General features: G+C 45.4%; 1 protein-coding gene across 3 annotated transcripts in view; it reads right to left on the reverse strand.

The window, feature by feature from the left end:
• Positions 1-3,480: 3,480 nt before the first annotated feature.
• Positions 3,481-12,235, reverse strand: part of KIF5A (kinesin family member 5A) — a 141,467-nt gene continuing 132,712 nt past the window's right edge. For 2 of the 3 annotated variants that reach the window (XM_066584422.1, XM_066584421.1), the window contains exons 27-29: positions 10,699-10,726; positions 5,983-6,103; positions 3,481-4,283 (exon numbers count right to left, since the gene is read on the reverse strand). In XM_066584422.1, coding sequence (XP_066440519.1) covers positions 6,025-6,103; positions 10,699-10,726 — 107 coding nt within the window. In that variant the 3' untranslated portion in view covers positions 3,481-4,283; positions 5,983-6,024. The remainder of the gene's footprint in view (positions 4,284-5,982; positions 6,104-10,698; positions 10,727-12,235) is intronic. The other variant, XM_066584423.1, reaches the window with a different exon arrangement.

Genomic DNA, 12,235 nt, shown 5'->3' on the forward strand with positions numbered 1-12,235 from the left:
ATGGTGGAAAACAGATTGCATTCCCTAATCCACAACTAGAAGTGTAATCCATATAGAGTTATGTACAGTATTCACCCGAACGCTGGGGGCAGATTTATGGCTGCTGTCTTAAATATAGACAGCTTAAAACTAGACAAGAAAGCCAGTCGATGCACTAAATCCATCCCAGTGGCTCACTGAGCGATATGGAACATCTGACCACATTTGTTAGGCACTTTATCTTAGTTGGCTTTAGAGATGAGCGAGCGTACTCGGTTTGGGTGTTTTTGCACTCAAGCACCACTTTTTCCGAGTAACTGACTACTCGGATGAAAAGATTCGGGGGGCGCCGGGGGGTGAGCGGGGGGTTGCAGAGGGGAGTGGGGGGGGGGGGGGGGGGAGAGAGAGAGCTCCCCCCGGTTCCCCACTGCTACCCCCCGCTCCACCACGCCGCCCCCCGGATCTTTTCGTCCGAGTAGTCAGTTACTCGGAAAAAGCGGTGCTCAAGTGCAAAAACGCCCGAACCGAGTACGCTTGCTCATCTCTAGTTGGCTTACATTAGACCAGTATTTTGCACTAAAACTTTAAAGGGAACCGGTCAGTAGCTTTTGGCCAATAAACTCTCTACACGCCACGACAGCACTTCCAATATGTAGTACAACTAGGTTTTTTGTTGAAATCACCATTTCTGTTTCTGACAAAAAACTACCTTTTATTCTGACGTGCTCTATAAATTAGATTCTCGGGGTCACTGGGGTGTTGCTGCATGCCTCCGAGTCAGAGAGTCATTCCTTTGTCCTCGCCCGTTTCCCCTTGATTGTCAACCTCCAATGATCCAGATGTCAGCTCTCATGCATGCGCCTTCACTTATCCATTCTGGTAATACACAGTGAAGCTAGGCATCCCCTGAATGAGCTGCAAAAGTACCCCTGCCACATACCCACAGGATCTGGCACAGACACAATGCAAATCTGAAGCTGGTCCGAAAACACCTAGCTGCATTGCACATGAAGAAAAAGGGTAAGTGAAGGCGCATGTGATATCAGGGGTTGCGGACATGGTTAATCAAAGTGGAATGAGTGCGAACAAAGGAGTGATTCTGGAATTTGGAGGTCTTCAGCACCACCCCGTTGACTGGAGGGTCTAATTAGCATACAGAGTGCACCATAATAAAATGAAGTTTTGGGGCAGAAAGCAGCAACTGTGATCTCAAAAAAACATAGTTGTAATAAATGATGGAAGCGCGGCAAAGACCAAAAAGTTACTTTTATTATAGTATGTATTAGACCAAAACCTAGTGACAGGTTACCTTTAAGACTCATTTTAACCACAAGCCGTGTACACTAGTTGTTCAGTGCACGATGAGCTAATATTCTGACTAGAGATGAGCGAGTATACTCGCTAAGGGCAATTGATCGAGCGAGCATTGCCCTTAGCGAGTACCTGCCCGCTCGAGAGAAAAGGTTCAGGTGCTGGCGCAGGGGAGCGGTGAGTAGCGGCAGTCAGCAGGGGGGAGCGGGGGGGAGAGAGGGAGAGAGAGATCTCCCCTCCGTTCCGCCCCGCTCCCCCGCAGCTCCCTGCCCGCGAACCTTTTGTCTCGAGCAGGCAGGTACTCGCTAAGGGCAATGCTCGCTCGAGCAATTGCCCTTAGTGAGTATACTCGCTCATCTCTAATTCTGACCAATTGATTTATGGTTTGAACGAACGATGTCAGAATTTGCTTGGGCAGCCTGTTTATGCAGGCAGATACATCTTTGACTTGTTTAAACGAGAACCGTTTAGTATAAGTGAATGAAAACAAATAAATGATCGGTATGTCAACCAAATAATTAGCGAACGAGCCAACGATGATTTCTATGCCTGCATAAAATGAATGATGAACGAAAAGTGATCGTTATCGTTAGTTGTTCGTTCGCTGGCCGTGTTTACAATGAATGATTTTCACTCATTTGAACAATAATCTGTCCATGTAAAAGGGCCTTAAGCCCCCCCCCTCCCCACTCCTTACCATTCATTGAATGAAAGAAGTTTTTGCTGTAACTGAAAATCAACTAAAAAATCCACCATTTGAGTTTCTATCAGAGCGGTTTCTTCCTCTGAACCATTTGTAGACAAGGGCTCGTGTTCAGTCTTTATCTTCTCTCTGTTGCAGCCATGCCTAACATGTATCTTCACATTCATTTGTTGGAAGTGCTGGCTTTGCTTTTTGCATTTGTGTCGAGTGGCTGCTTACACTGTATGCACTCAATTTACCCATCTGTCCCAGGTGCTTAGTGAGAGTATATAGCCAGGTATGCATCTTTCCCATTCATTTGGAGGTATTTTAGCCCAAGGAGACGTGTCTATAGAGCTAGGAACCCATTAATAAGGTTCGCTTGGATGTGGAAGATGGGCCCACATGTTTTGATCAAAATGTGTGCTAAGAACCTTGCATCTTTTATGTGGTTAGTATAAACAACAGATTGCTGTAAGACGTTTGCTACTTTAAAGTGAAAAGAATTTATTAGGCTAAGAACTGGTGATAGGTTGCCTTTAAGACTCATCTCAGCCACACAGCCTTTTTTATACACTTTTGAAATTATCTACTAAGGCGTAAAATGTGTCTAAGGCTTCTTTCCCACGAGCGTATATCAGCCGTCCGTTTTCACGTCCGGCTGATATATGCTGTGATTTGATGCATTGGGTTCCAATGCATCAGATCACAAGGCTGTAGCCCTGAGACGTAAAAGCGCCCGGCTGGCTCAATATAGCGCCGGGCGTTTTTACGTCGGGCCCAAAAGATAGTCCTGGAACCATCTTTTGGGCCGGAATACGTCGGCCGCTGCACTGGCTCCTATGAGAGGTGGGAGGAAGTTCAGCAGAATGGTTGCTAAACTCCCTCCCTCTGCTCTCCTCCCCCCTGTGCAGGCTCACCTCTCTTCTCCTCCCCACTGGCTCTCTGCAATGGACGGAGCTAAGCGCTGGCCCATCCCACCTCCTCCCGTTGCTGGCTGTGGACAAGGGGTGCGATATGGGCGAAGCTATGCTCCCGCTCTCTCTCTATAGCCATCAATGGGACTAAGCGGGACGAGACGGCGCTTAGCTCCGCCCCTGTCCCCTCCCATTGCAAAGAATGAGCGAGGAGGAAAAAAGAGGTGAGCCTGCGATGGGGCGGGGGGAGGGGCAACGGAATGGTAGTCTCGGCGCATATGCGCCGGGACCCATGCCATCTGAACGGGCGCACAAACGTTGGATTTGTGCGCTCGTTCACCAATTTAAGTCGCCAGTTTTCTATTACACAATGAGCCAATTGACTGGATGAAGGAAGTTTTTGCTGCAACTGAAACTCAACTCAAAATCCACCATTTGGGTTCACATCGAAGCCATTTATCTGAACCAAGTGCTCGTTTCCAGTCCTTATCTTCCTTTCGATCGTCAGCTCCATGTAACATTTCTCACAGGACGGGTCAGTCATTTTATGTAATTTCCCGAATTCTCCCCAAAAAATGTTATAAAACAAAATAAGAGTTGAATTATCTTTATTGTAAATTGCCCAACTTCCTCTATAATTAAAAAATAAAACAATAATAAATAGTATCTGTAAATTCAAGACGCAGACATACACCGGAGACAGGACAGTGCGGTGGATCATGCTCGCTACAAGGGAAAGTTTCATTAAACCTCTTATGTTCCGTACAGTGACTGATGTTTTCTCTTCTGCTACGTTGCTCTTCGCAGCCTACAAGTTTTACTCTCTCTACTCTGCAAAGTAGCCGACCATTTGTATACAACGCCGCTGCGCTTGCTGCTATAAAGTTTCCCCTGAGGTCATTACTTGCATCAGCATCCAAGTACTGTTGATACATACCAAGGACTGAACGCAGACCGTTTACAAATAGTCAATCACATAGTCCCAAATATAAGATTCTGGTTTTAATGGAAATTTCCCTTTACTCATGTTTCCCATCCGGCATATTGTTGAGGTCATAGCACTGAAAAGACAACTATACATAATTTGAATTGTCACATTTTATTCCATTCCTTTGGATACATTACTAACCCCAGTTTAATGACACAGTGTGTGATTTGACAGGTATACATGAAGTTCTCCTAGGGGACTGAGTTTAAAACACAAGTGGGTACATAATCTAGTGCATTGCAAAGGTATAGAATAAACATTAGCAGCTGTTAGTATACAGTACGTTAACAGAGCACGGTAGAAAGACATTGAGCTAGGGTCATACAGGGAAGATAATGTTTGGCAGCAGAGGCCACAGGAAGCTAACTTGCAGCATGCTGGGAATAAGCTTCAGTTCCTTTGGAGACTGGAAGTGGAAAAGAAGGAAGAGAAAGCAGAGAAAGGTCAATAGATTAGTGCATTAGAGGTGAAAGGACAGCGGTGCGTTGCTTGACGGATACTACTGTGTGCTTGCTCTAGTGCTACACTGCTGGTTCTGAAATGTGCCTGACCTTATGAGATCAAGATATGTCAAAATCTAATGGTACGAAAGAAGAATTCCACATCAAATATTGTATTTTTGCAAACTATTTAAGAGCCCTAAAACTGGATACTTAAAGTCGTGAAGGGGTATGCTTAAAGGGTTGTCCAGTTGCTATCAGTAGTAGATTGGGGGGGCTCCACTGCCCAGGAACCCCATCGATGCGCTGTTTGCAAGGCCAGTGTGCTCGTGCACTAAGCTGATTTCTGCAGGAAGCAGACAGCTCTGTTCCCACTGCAGTGGCCAGGCTTGGTATTACAGGTAAAGCTCCTATTCACTTCAATGGCTCGTTTGGCTTGCAATTCCAAATATGGTCACTGCAGTGAGAACGGAACTGTTTGCTTCCTTCAGAAATCAGCTCAGCGCACAAGCACACTAGTCCGTGCTGAACAGCAGGGATTTCAGGCGGCAGATGCCAGTGATCTAGTATTGATGGCCTGTCTTGTGCATAACACCATCAATAATTTGCAATTGGACAACCCCTTTAAATGAATATTTACAACTCAGTCACTGAGGGCTGAAATGGAAACACGGTTCTGTATGCTGTGGCCTGGATTATAGAAAAAGCTAAGCTGGCTGTTCTACACTGTTTCTGCAACTCTCATAGAAGTAAATGGGAACTACAAAAAAAAGCGTAGAGCAGCAAGCTCAGCCGTTTCAGTTCTTTCGGCCACCTGTGACCCTGGCATACAGGCTGGTATTCCCATTTTAGGGGTGACTGATTAAAATTGGAGTATTAAAGGAATATTCCTATCTTTTACGGCATAAGTGTCAGATTAGTATGGATCCAATTCATAAGACCATCCCCTAATGGAACAATGGGGGAGGGTTATGTGATCCCATTTGCAGAGCCAAAACATCCACTTTTTAGGTCTCATACCCACAGCTGTGACGGACTCTGCCAGCGGAATATCACAGCGGAGTCTGCCACGGCGCCCCCTAAAACCCCATACTCACCACTCCGGATCCAGATAACCAGCCAGCGCGGACACGTATTCACACGATACGTCCGTTGTGCTACAGCGGAAGTATAGAGTGACGACCAGCTTTCATTGACTACAATGTTAGTCGGCCGCGCGTATTCCCGCAGCATGCCACGTTTTCTTTCACGCTGGGGAATTCAGCGGAGGAATTCCGCAGCATGAACATTGGGCGATTAGGCTCAATAGAACCTAATAGCTGCGGATTTCCGCCACCTAAAACGCAGCAAAAATCTGGCCATGGGCATTAACCCTTAAACTGCAATCAAAAAAAGAACAACTCTCTTCCCATTTCAAAACTTCAATAAACTTCAGTGGAAAGAGAGCTGGATGCATGCATGGCCAACTCTTTATTGACTTAATGGGAAAATCAGCCATCAGTTGCTTTGAAGCAGTGAATGGGGATCACAGGATCGCCTATTCCCCCAACAGATGGGTATTTTAAAGCCCGTCTTCTGTGGATATGCCATAAATATTTAAGATGTCAATCCCCTTTAATACCATGAAATGTTAGAAATGGGAAAACCTGACTTTTGCTGACTTACCTGGAAGTGCAGGTGAAAAGACGTATCTAGTGAACCCTGTTATTAGCTGGCGGCAGTCTCCTGGTGAAGGGGAAATATCTGGGACTGTTCATCAGCCTCACAGCCGCATGGCAAGTCACTTCTACAAATAGATACAATAGAAAAGAAATGTTTAATAAAGATATATTATAAAGGGTGATCATGTAGAGACTATTACAAGCGATCAACAATGGTGGCAAGTATTTTCTAAACTTCATTTGCAAACTAGTATGATGATTGGTATGTACGACTTTATGTTCCCGATCTGGATGAGTTTTTATACAGGTACGGTACAACTGTTGGACTGATTTATAAAGTTAGAGTACCAAATGACAATAAATCTACAATGAATAAACATGCATAAATCGACTTGTGGAAGAGAGGAGACTAATTTTTGCACTCCAATGGGAAAACTGCATTGGTTTCCTCTAGATACTCTAATTTGCTCCCACAGAACTATAATGAGGGGTTAACTGGAGTTTATGAAATGGTTTGTGTGTGTATGAAAATGAAGGGCGTTTCATAATGCTTGCGTATAAAAGATGTAAAATTACTGTCACATTTAGCAGAAGTTTTGTTACTTACCATAAAACTCCTTTCTCGTCACGTTCATTGGGTATAGCTGCTGCCGCTAGCAGGCAGACACTAAGTGTAAAAAGTGTTAGTCCCTCCCAGCAGCTTTACCCCTCCTGCAGGCACCAAGTTAATCAGTTTGTACAAAAGCAGCAGGAGAGAACAACTCATGAAATCAATCAATACAGACCATAAGAAACAAAGAAGCAGATATAAGCAGACCAGTTAGAGGCTTCCCTGGAGAAAAACACTAAGGTAGCGAGGAACGAACAATTGGGTGGGCACTGTGTACCCCAATGAACATGGCAAGAAATGGATTTTACGGTAAGTAACAAAAATCTTGTTTACTCGTCCGTATCTTTGGGGGATACAGCAAGACCATGGGATGTTCTAGAGCAATGGCCAAGGAGTGGGAAAAGGAATAGTGTGTGCTGCTCATGTATAGTCTGCTCCCAACTAGAGATGAGCGAACCTACTCGGCCACGCCCCTTTTTCGCCCGAGCGCCGCGATTTTCGAGTACTTCCGTACTCGGGCGAAAAGATTTGGGGGGCGCCGTGGGTGAGTGGGGGGTTGCAGTGGGGAGTGGGGGGGAGAGGGAGAGAGAGGGCTCCCCCCTGTTCCCCGCTGCTACCCCCCGCTCCGCCACGCCTCCCCCCGGCTCTTTTCACCCGAGTACGGAAGTACTCGAAAATCGCGGTGCTCGATCGAGTAATTACTGGAAACGAGTAGGTTCGCTCATCTTTACTCCCAACCCATATGGCTCGTGGCATGAGAATTGAAGATGCACGGCAAGCTGCATTGTAAAACCTAGTGGGAGTGTGAAGAGAAGGTTCAATGCTAAACTGTCCGTGAAAGAAGCATCAGAAAGAACTACATAGACCCCCAGGAGGGTGAGTTCTTGCTACTCTTCAGGAATACCCTGCAAAAGCCAAAAGTGGAAAGGCAACTGCGGAATGACAATGTGCTGGACAACAGCAAATGGTTGAGACCACTTAAGTGAAAGGAAAAGTCAGAGGCAATTATGGAGGGATCACCAAGAGAAGGTAAGGAAGCCACAACCTGAGGAATATCCCACAAAACAATGGTTGGGGGGGCGGTATGCAGAGCAAGGGTTTACTTCTGCAAGGATACCTGGTGACGGAAGGAGGTAAGAGGAAGGGCCAAAGCCAACCTCTTAGTGGGCCTGAGTACAAGTGGAAAAAAGAATGTCTTTCCAATGCTAGTAGGCAAAGAGAAAAAACAATCTTATGATCGATCCAAAGTCGAAGATGACCAGCTACCTTGGCTATGAATGGGTGAAAGACTCAACCCTTGGATCGACACGATCTCAGTCGAGGACGTTGACAACCCCGTTGTCAACTCCAGGTATGCAGACTGCCAAGGGGCTGGAAAGTGGACCTCCACACACTGACTGATGTGTGGCGGAATTCTGACAGAGCCATGGCACCAATGCTGAAGCATTTGGAATGGAACGGAGAGTGAACAGCAGGTGGGTCCGGTGCTGAAGAGAAGCAACAATGGTTTGAAGTTAGAAGATAATAAAGTTGGATTTGTACAGGAATGCAGACATGTTGAATACTAAGTCCAACCGTCATACTTTCCTCTTCGATGAAAGAGCTAATGAAAACTACTAGTGTTATGCAATACAAAAGCTAGCAACAATACAAATACCGTCCTATGAGAAGGAAAGTAAGGTGGATGACACTCCTGACTTGGTGGCATGTCGTATACAGGGTCTGGCACTACAACATGTACCCTCCTAGGAAGTGGTAATGAGACTGCAGATGCTTGTCGTAACTGCATTGTTGTATCAGATATAGATTCAAGCAGTAACATGCTCAGCCTTCTACAGAAAGGGAAATGTGGCAGTGGATATGTCTTATGACTTGTACAGAGTCGAGCCAGGATACTCTTACGCTCCTATGGAAAGAGTAATGAGACATCTGATGCTCGCCGTAACTGCATAGTCATGCAGATTCTAGCAGGGATACCATTCCTTGGATGGAAAAGGGTAATTAGGCGAGTAAGGTTCCCAAATGCTACGTAGACACGGCTAATGTCGAAGGGCTCACCACGCTACCACTACTCCACCTACGGAAGGGGGGTAATGTGAAACCATAGAAACTTTTGCAGCCATGCTTAATGATGGATACCCTGTGACGCAGAAAGTGACACCTGCCACATAATCAACTCTGGACTCATTTTGAATAGGGTTGAGTTCGTGATTGTGGTGTAGTCAAGGTAAAAGACATGTCAAACACTGCAAGCAGCATCAGCACCCACTAGGGTCTGAGTATGGGGACCACCGCATGGCTGTCTTGGTTCCCAACCATTAGGATAGGGGGATTCAGGCTGGCACACTGAAAAAGTAGTATCACCAAGGGGATCAATGGTCATTCCCTCTGTGGAATAGAGAGATGGGAGGTGTGGAGACATTATCAGGAGCTGAGCTCACCTGGTCAGATGCAGGACACCTAGGGTCAACTAGAAATCTGCCATAGGGCTGTCATGTGTGTCTGCTGCACACCTGGTTTGTGAAGCAGTATATAAAGGTTATGAACTGTAGAGCTGAAAGCTGGAGGACCTAGGAGTTTATAGAAGTAGTAAGTGGTGACACTGGGCAAGTGGAGGAGGTGGATAGGCCCAGGGTTGTGTGAGGATGAGACCCAGGACGGAGGCTGAAGGGACTGATGGCCTATAGTGTATAAGAGGAAGAAGGCACTCTGTGGGACGAGGTCCCGCATCCCTTAAGTGTACAAAGCAGAAGTTCCAGCCCCAATCCTGTGCAGCCAAGACTTAAATTAGCAGCGCCAGCTTGGTTGCATCTGTTGCGAGCGATGCCAGTGTAGGACTAAGCACCAGATGCTCAGAGAAGGCCATTAGCCCCCTATGCCGATGAGGTGCATTCAGCGGGGAACCAGGAAGGCAAAGACCATGACTGGCAGCTAGCAATGTCGAGCGTGTGGCCCAGAGAAGAACTGCTTTAGATTTAGTGCCTACAGGAAAGGTACAGCTGGTGGGAGGGAGAAACACGTTTTGCACCTAGTGTCTGCCCCCTAGTGGTGGTAGCTAGACCCAAGGTCATTGTGATAGCTATACCCAATGATATGGATGAGAAAAATGCATATCTTTTAAATGTTAAAAGTCGCCATACTGACGAAGCTTGCTTTCACAAATTTATCCTTGCATGCAAAAGGACCATTAGGCTGCGAGCCTTCAGGGCACAGGAACTACTGCGATTACAATCTTAATACAGGGTCGTAGAATGTAGGTGCTATATACGTAATGGCTAATAAATGGTTAGTACAAGGTCTCCACATCTTATGGCCCTGTTTACATGGAACGATAACCATTCAGTTTATTGCTGAACCGTGCAAAACTAAACGATAATTGTTCAGTGTAAACTCTGCCAGCGACTGAACGACCAATAATAATTCATCCGCTTATCGTTCAGTTTATGCAGGCATAAAAATCAAACGACGACTGAGTCATGTGAACAGGCAGTTGTTCATCCATGAATGACTGCCTGTTCACTGCGAATGAAAGCAGTTGGCTGGAAGCGATCTCTGGCGCACTCCACCTCCATTCACTGTACGATTATCACTCCTGTATGAAACCAAAGGAGCAATAATCAATGGGACAACTTAAAGCGCCCGACAATAGTGCCAAAGGACCTTTACCTAGAATAACTGAAATCTTAGCAAACCTTGCCAGTCCATATCAGTGCACGAACGACTAGACGAGCCCAGTTACACCCACGTTTAATAAATGCGAAAAAAGTTTGGTGCGGTGTTAGCCCGTAGAGTAAAATGTGAATGTTCCCAGCAAGAGAAATCAAGTAATCTTGTAGATATGATACCTTTTAATGGCTAACATATGCCTTGTCATACGTATGTGTGTATATATATTTGCCTCTTTGGATCTATTTCATTATGCCTTGATGAAGGACCCTGAGAGGTTCGAAAGCTCGCTATTACATCATGTATTTTTGTTAGTCATTAAAAGCTATCATATCTACAAGATTACTTGGCTTCTCTTGCTGCGAACAATCACATAGTAAATGCGAGGCATGCAGTACAGCAACAATAGTAATCCCACAATGAAGATGTATTCCTGTGACTCACCGGTTATCATTGATGTCTGTAGCATTGCCTGTTGTCAGCACAATGGGCAAAAAGAGCAAGTTGTTATAGATTCTCTTAATATGGCATTTAGGCATGAACTTTACTGCTATATACCATAGTGTATAATACGCTAACGTCACATTGGCAGGAAAATGTATTTTCACACTTGGAGATCGGTAGATCATGGTTTTACCCAGTTATCCAGTGGTTTACTATGTTACATGGCTACTAGCAATAATTCCATGGCTGAGCAGTAATAATCTCTACACTTCTATTTCTTTCCCCTGCTGTAGCAGCTCTAATAATATATCTAACCTGCCTTGTGGCGTGAAGGAATTCTAGTGTTACAAATACTAGAAGTCAGCAGGGAGTTCTGGGATCCAATTAAAGTATGAGCTTGTAGGTTTTTAGTAACTCTCAAGCACTCGGCTATCAGTCATAAGACTTCCGGCACTCTCATAAATAAATGTAACTTTTATTGCATCTTCTAAAAGGCAACGCAGTGGGAAGCAGAAGATAGAAACAGGAACACTTACATGTTTCAAGCCATATAACCCTGGCTGTGGATTATATGGCTTGAAACATGTAGGTTTCATTTATGAGAGTGCTGGAAGTCCTGTTTTTCCCATGACCTGTTGGTGCATTGCTGGAGCGAGTATTTTTCATCAATACAAAATCACGGCCGCAAAAAGTGATGAAACTAAACCATTGATTTCAATTAGAGATGAGCGAGCGTACTCGGTTCGGGTGTTTTTGCGCTCGAGCACCGCTTTTTCCGAGTAACTGACTACCCGGACGAAAAGATTCGGGGGGCGCCGGGGATGAGTGGGGGGTTGCAGAGGGGAGTGGGGGTGCGGGGGAGAGAGAGAGCTCCCCCCTGTTTCCCACTGCTAACAACCCCCCCCCCCCCGAATCTTTTCATCTGAGTAGTCAGTTACTCGGAAAAAGCGGTGCTCGAGTGCAAAAACACCCGAACCGAGTACGTTCGCTCATCTCTAATTTCAATGGTTTCATTTTCACTAGCGTGATTTTTGCACGATGTTGCTACGAGCGAGAAAAAATAAACAGGACTTGCCCCATCTTTTCGTTTTTTTTTTCTTTGTGCGCAATAGTGCGCAGTATGAACAGTTAAAAAAAATTTGACTGCTTCATGTGAAAATACGTTCCGTTGTGGCAAGCATATATGCGCCCGTGTATTAAGGCCCTTTTAGAGATGAATTGAGGGGCAGAACACATACTCAACAACAACCCCATTCACGGATGGACATGGGATCCTTGCTCTAGTGTTTTTTTGGGGGGGAGAGACGAGGGAGGATCCAAATGGTCGACCCCCGCCGATCAGACAGTAATCCTCCATCCTGTCAACAAGGTATAACTTTAAATCTTATTATGCCCCCTTTAAGTCTTTTTTTTTTCACAAAGTTTTAAGAATCTAACACCCTTATTAAATTTGGAGTGCTGGATTACTGGAAAGTCCAAACTATTGGAAATGTTGTGAGTGATGTCTAGTAGGCCCTGGTTGTGTCGCTGACAATAT

The sequence above is a fragment of the Eleutherodactylus coqui genome, chromosome 1 (genome assembly GCF_035609145.1).
Source record: "Eleutherodactylus coqui strain aEleCoq1 chromosome 1, aEleCoq1.hap1, whole genome shotgun sequence".
Classification (NCBI taxonomy): domain Eukaryota; kingdom Metazoa; phylum Chordata; class Amphibia; order Anura; family Eleutherodactylidae; genus Eleutherodactylus; species Eleutherodactylus coqui.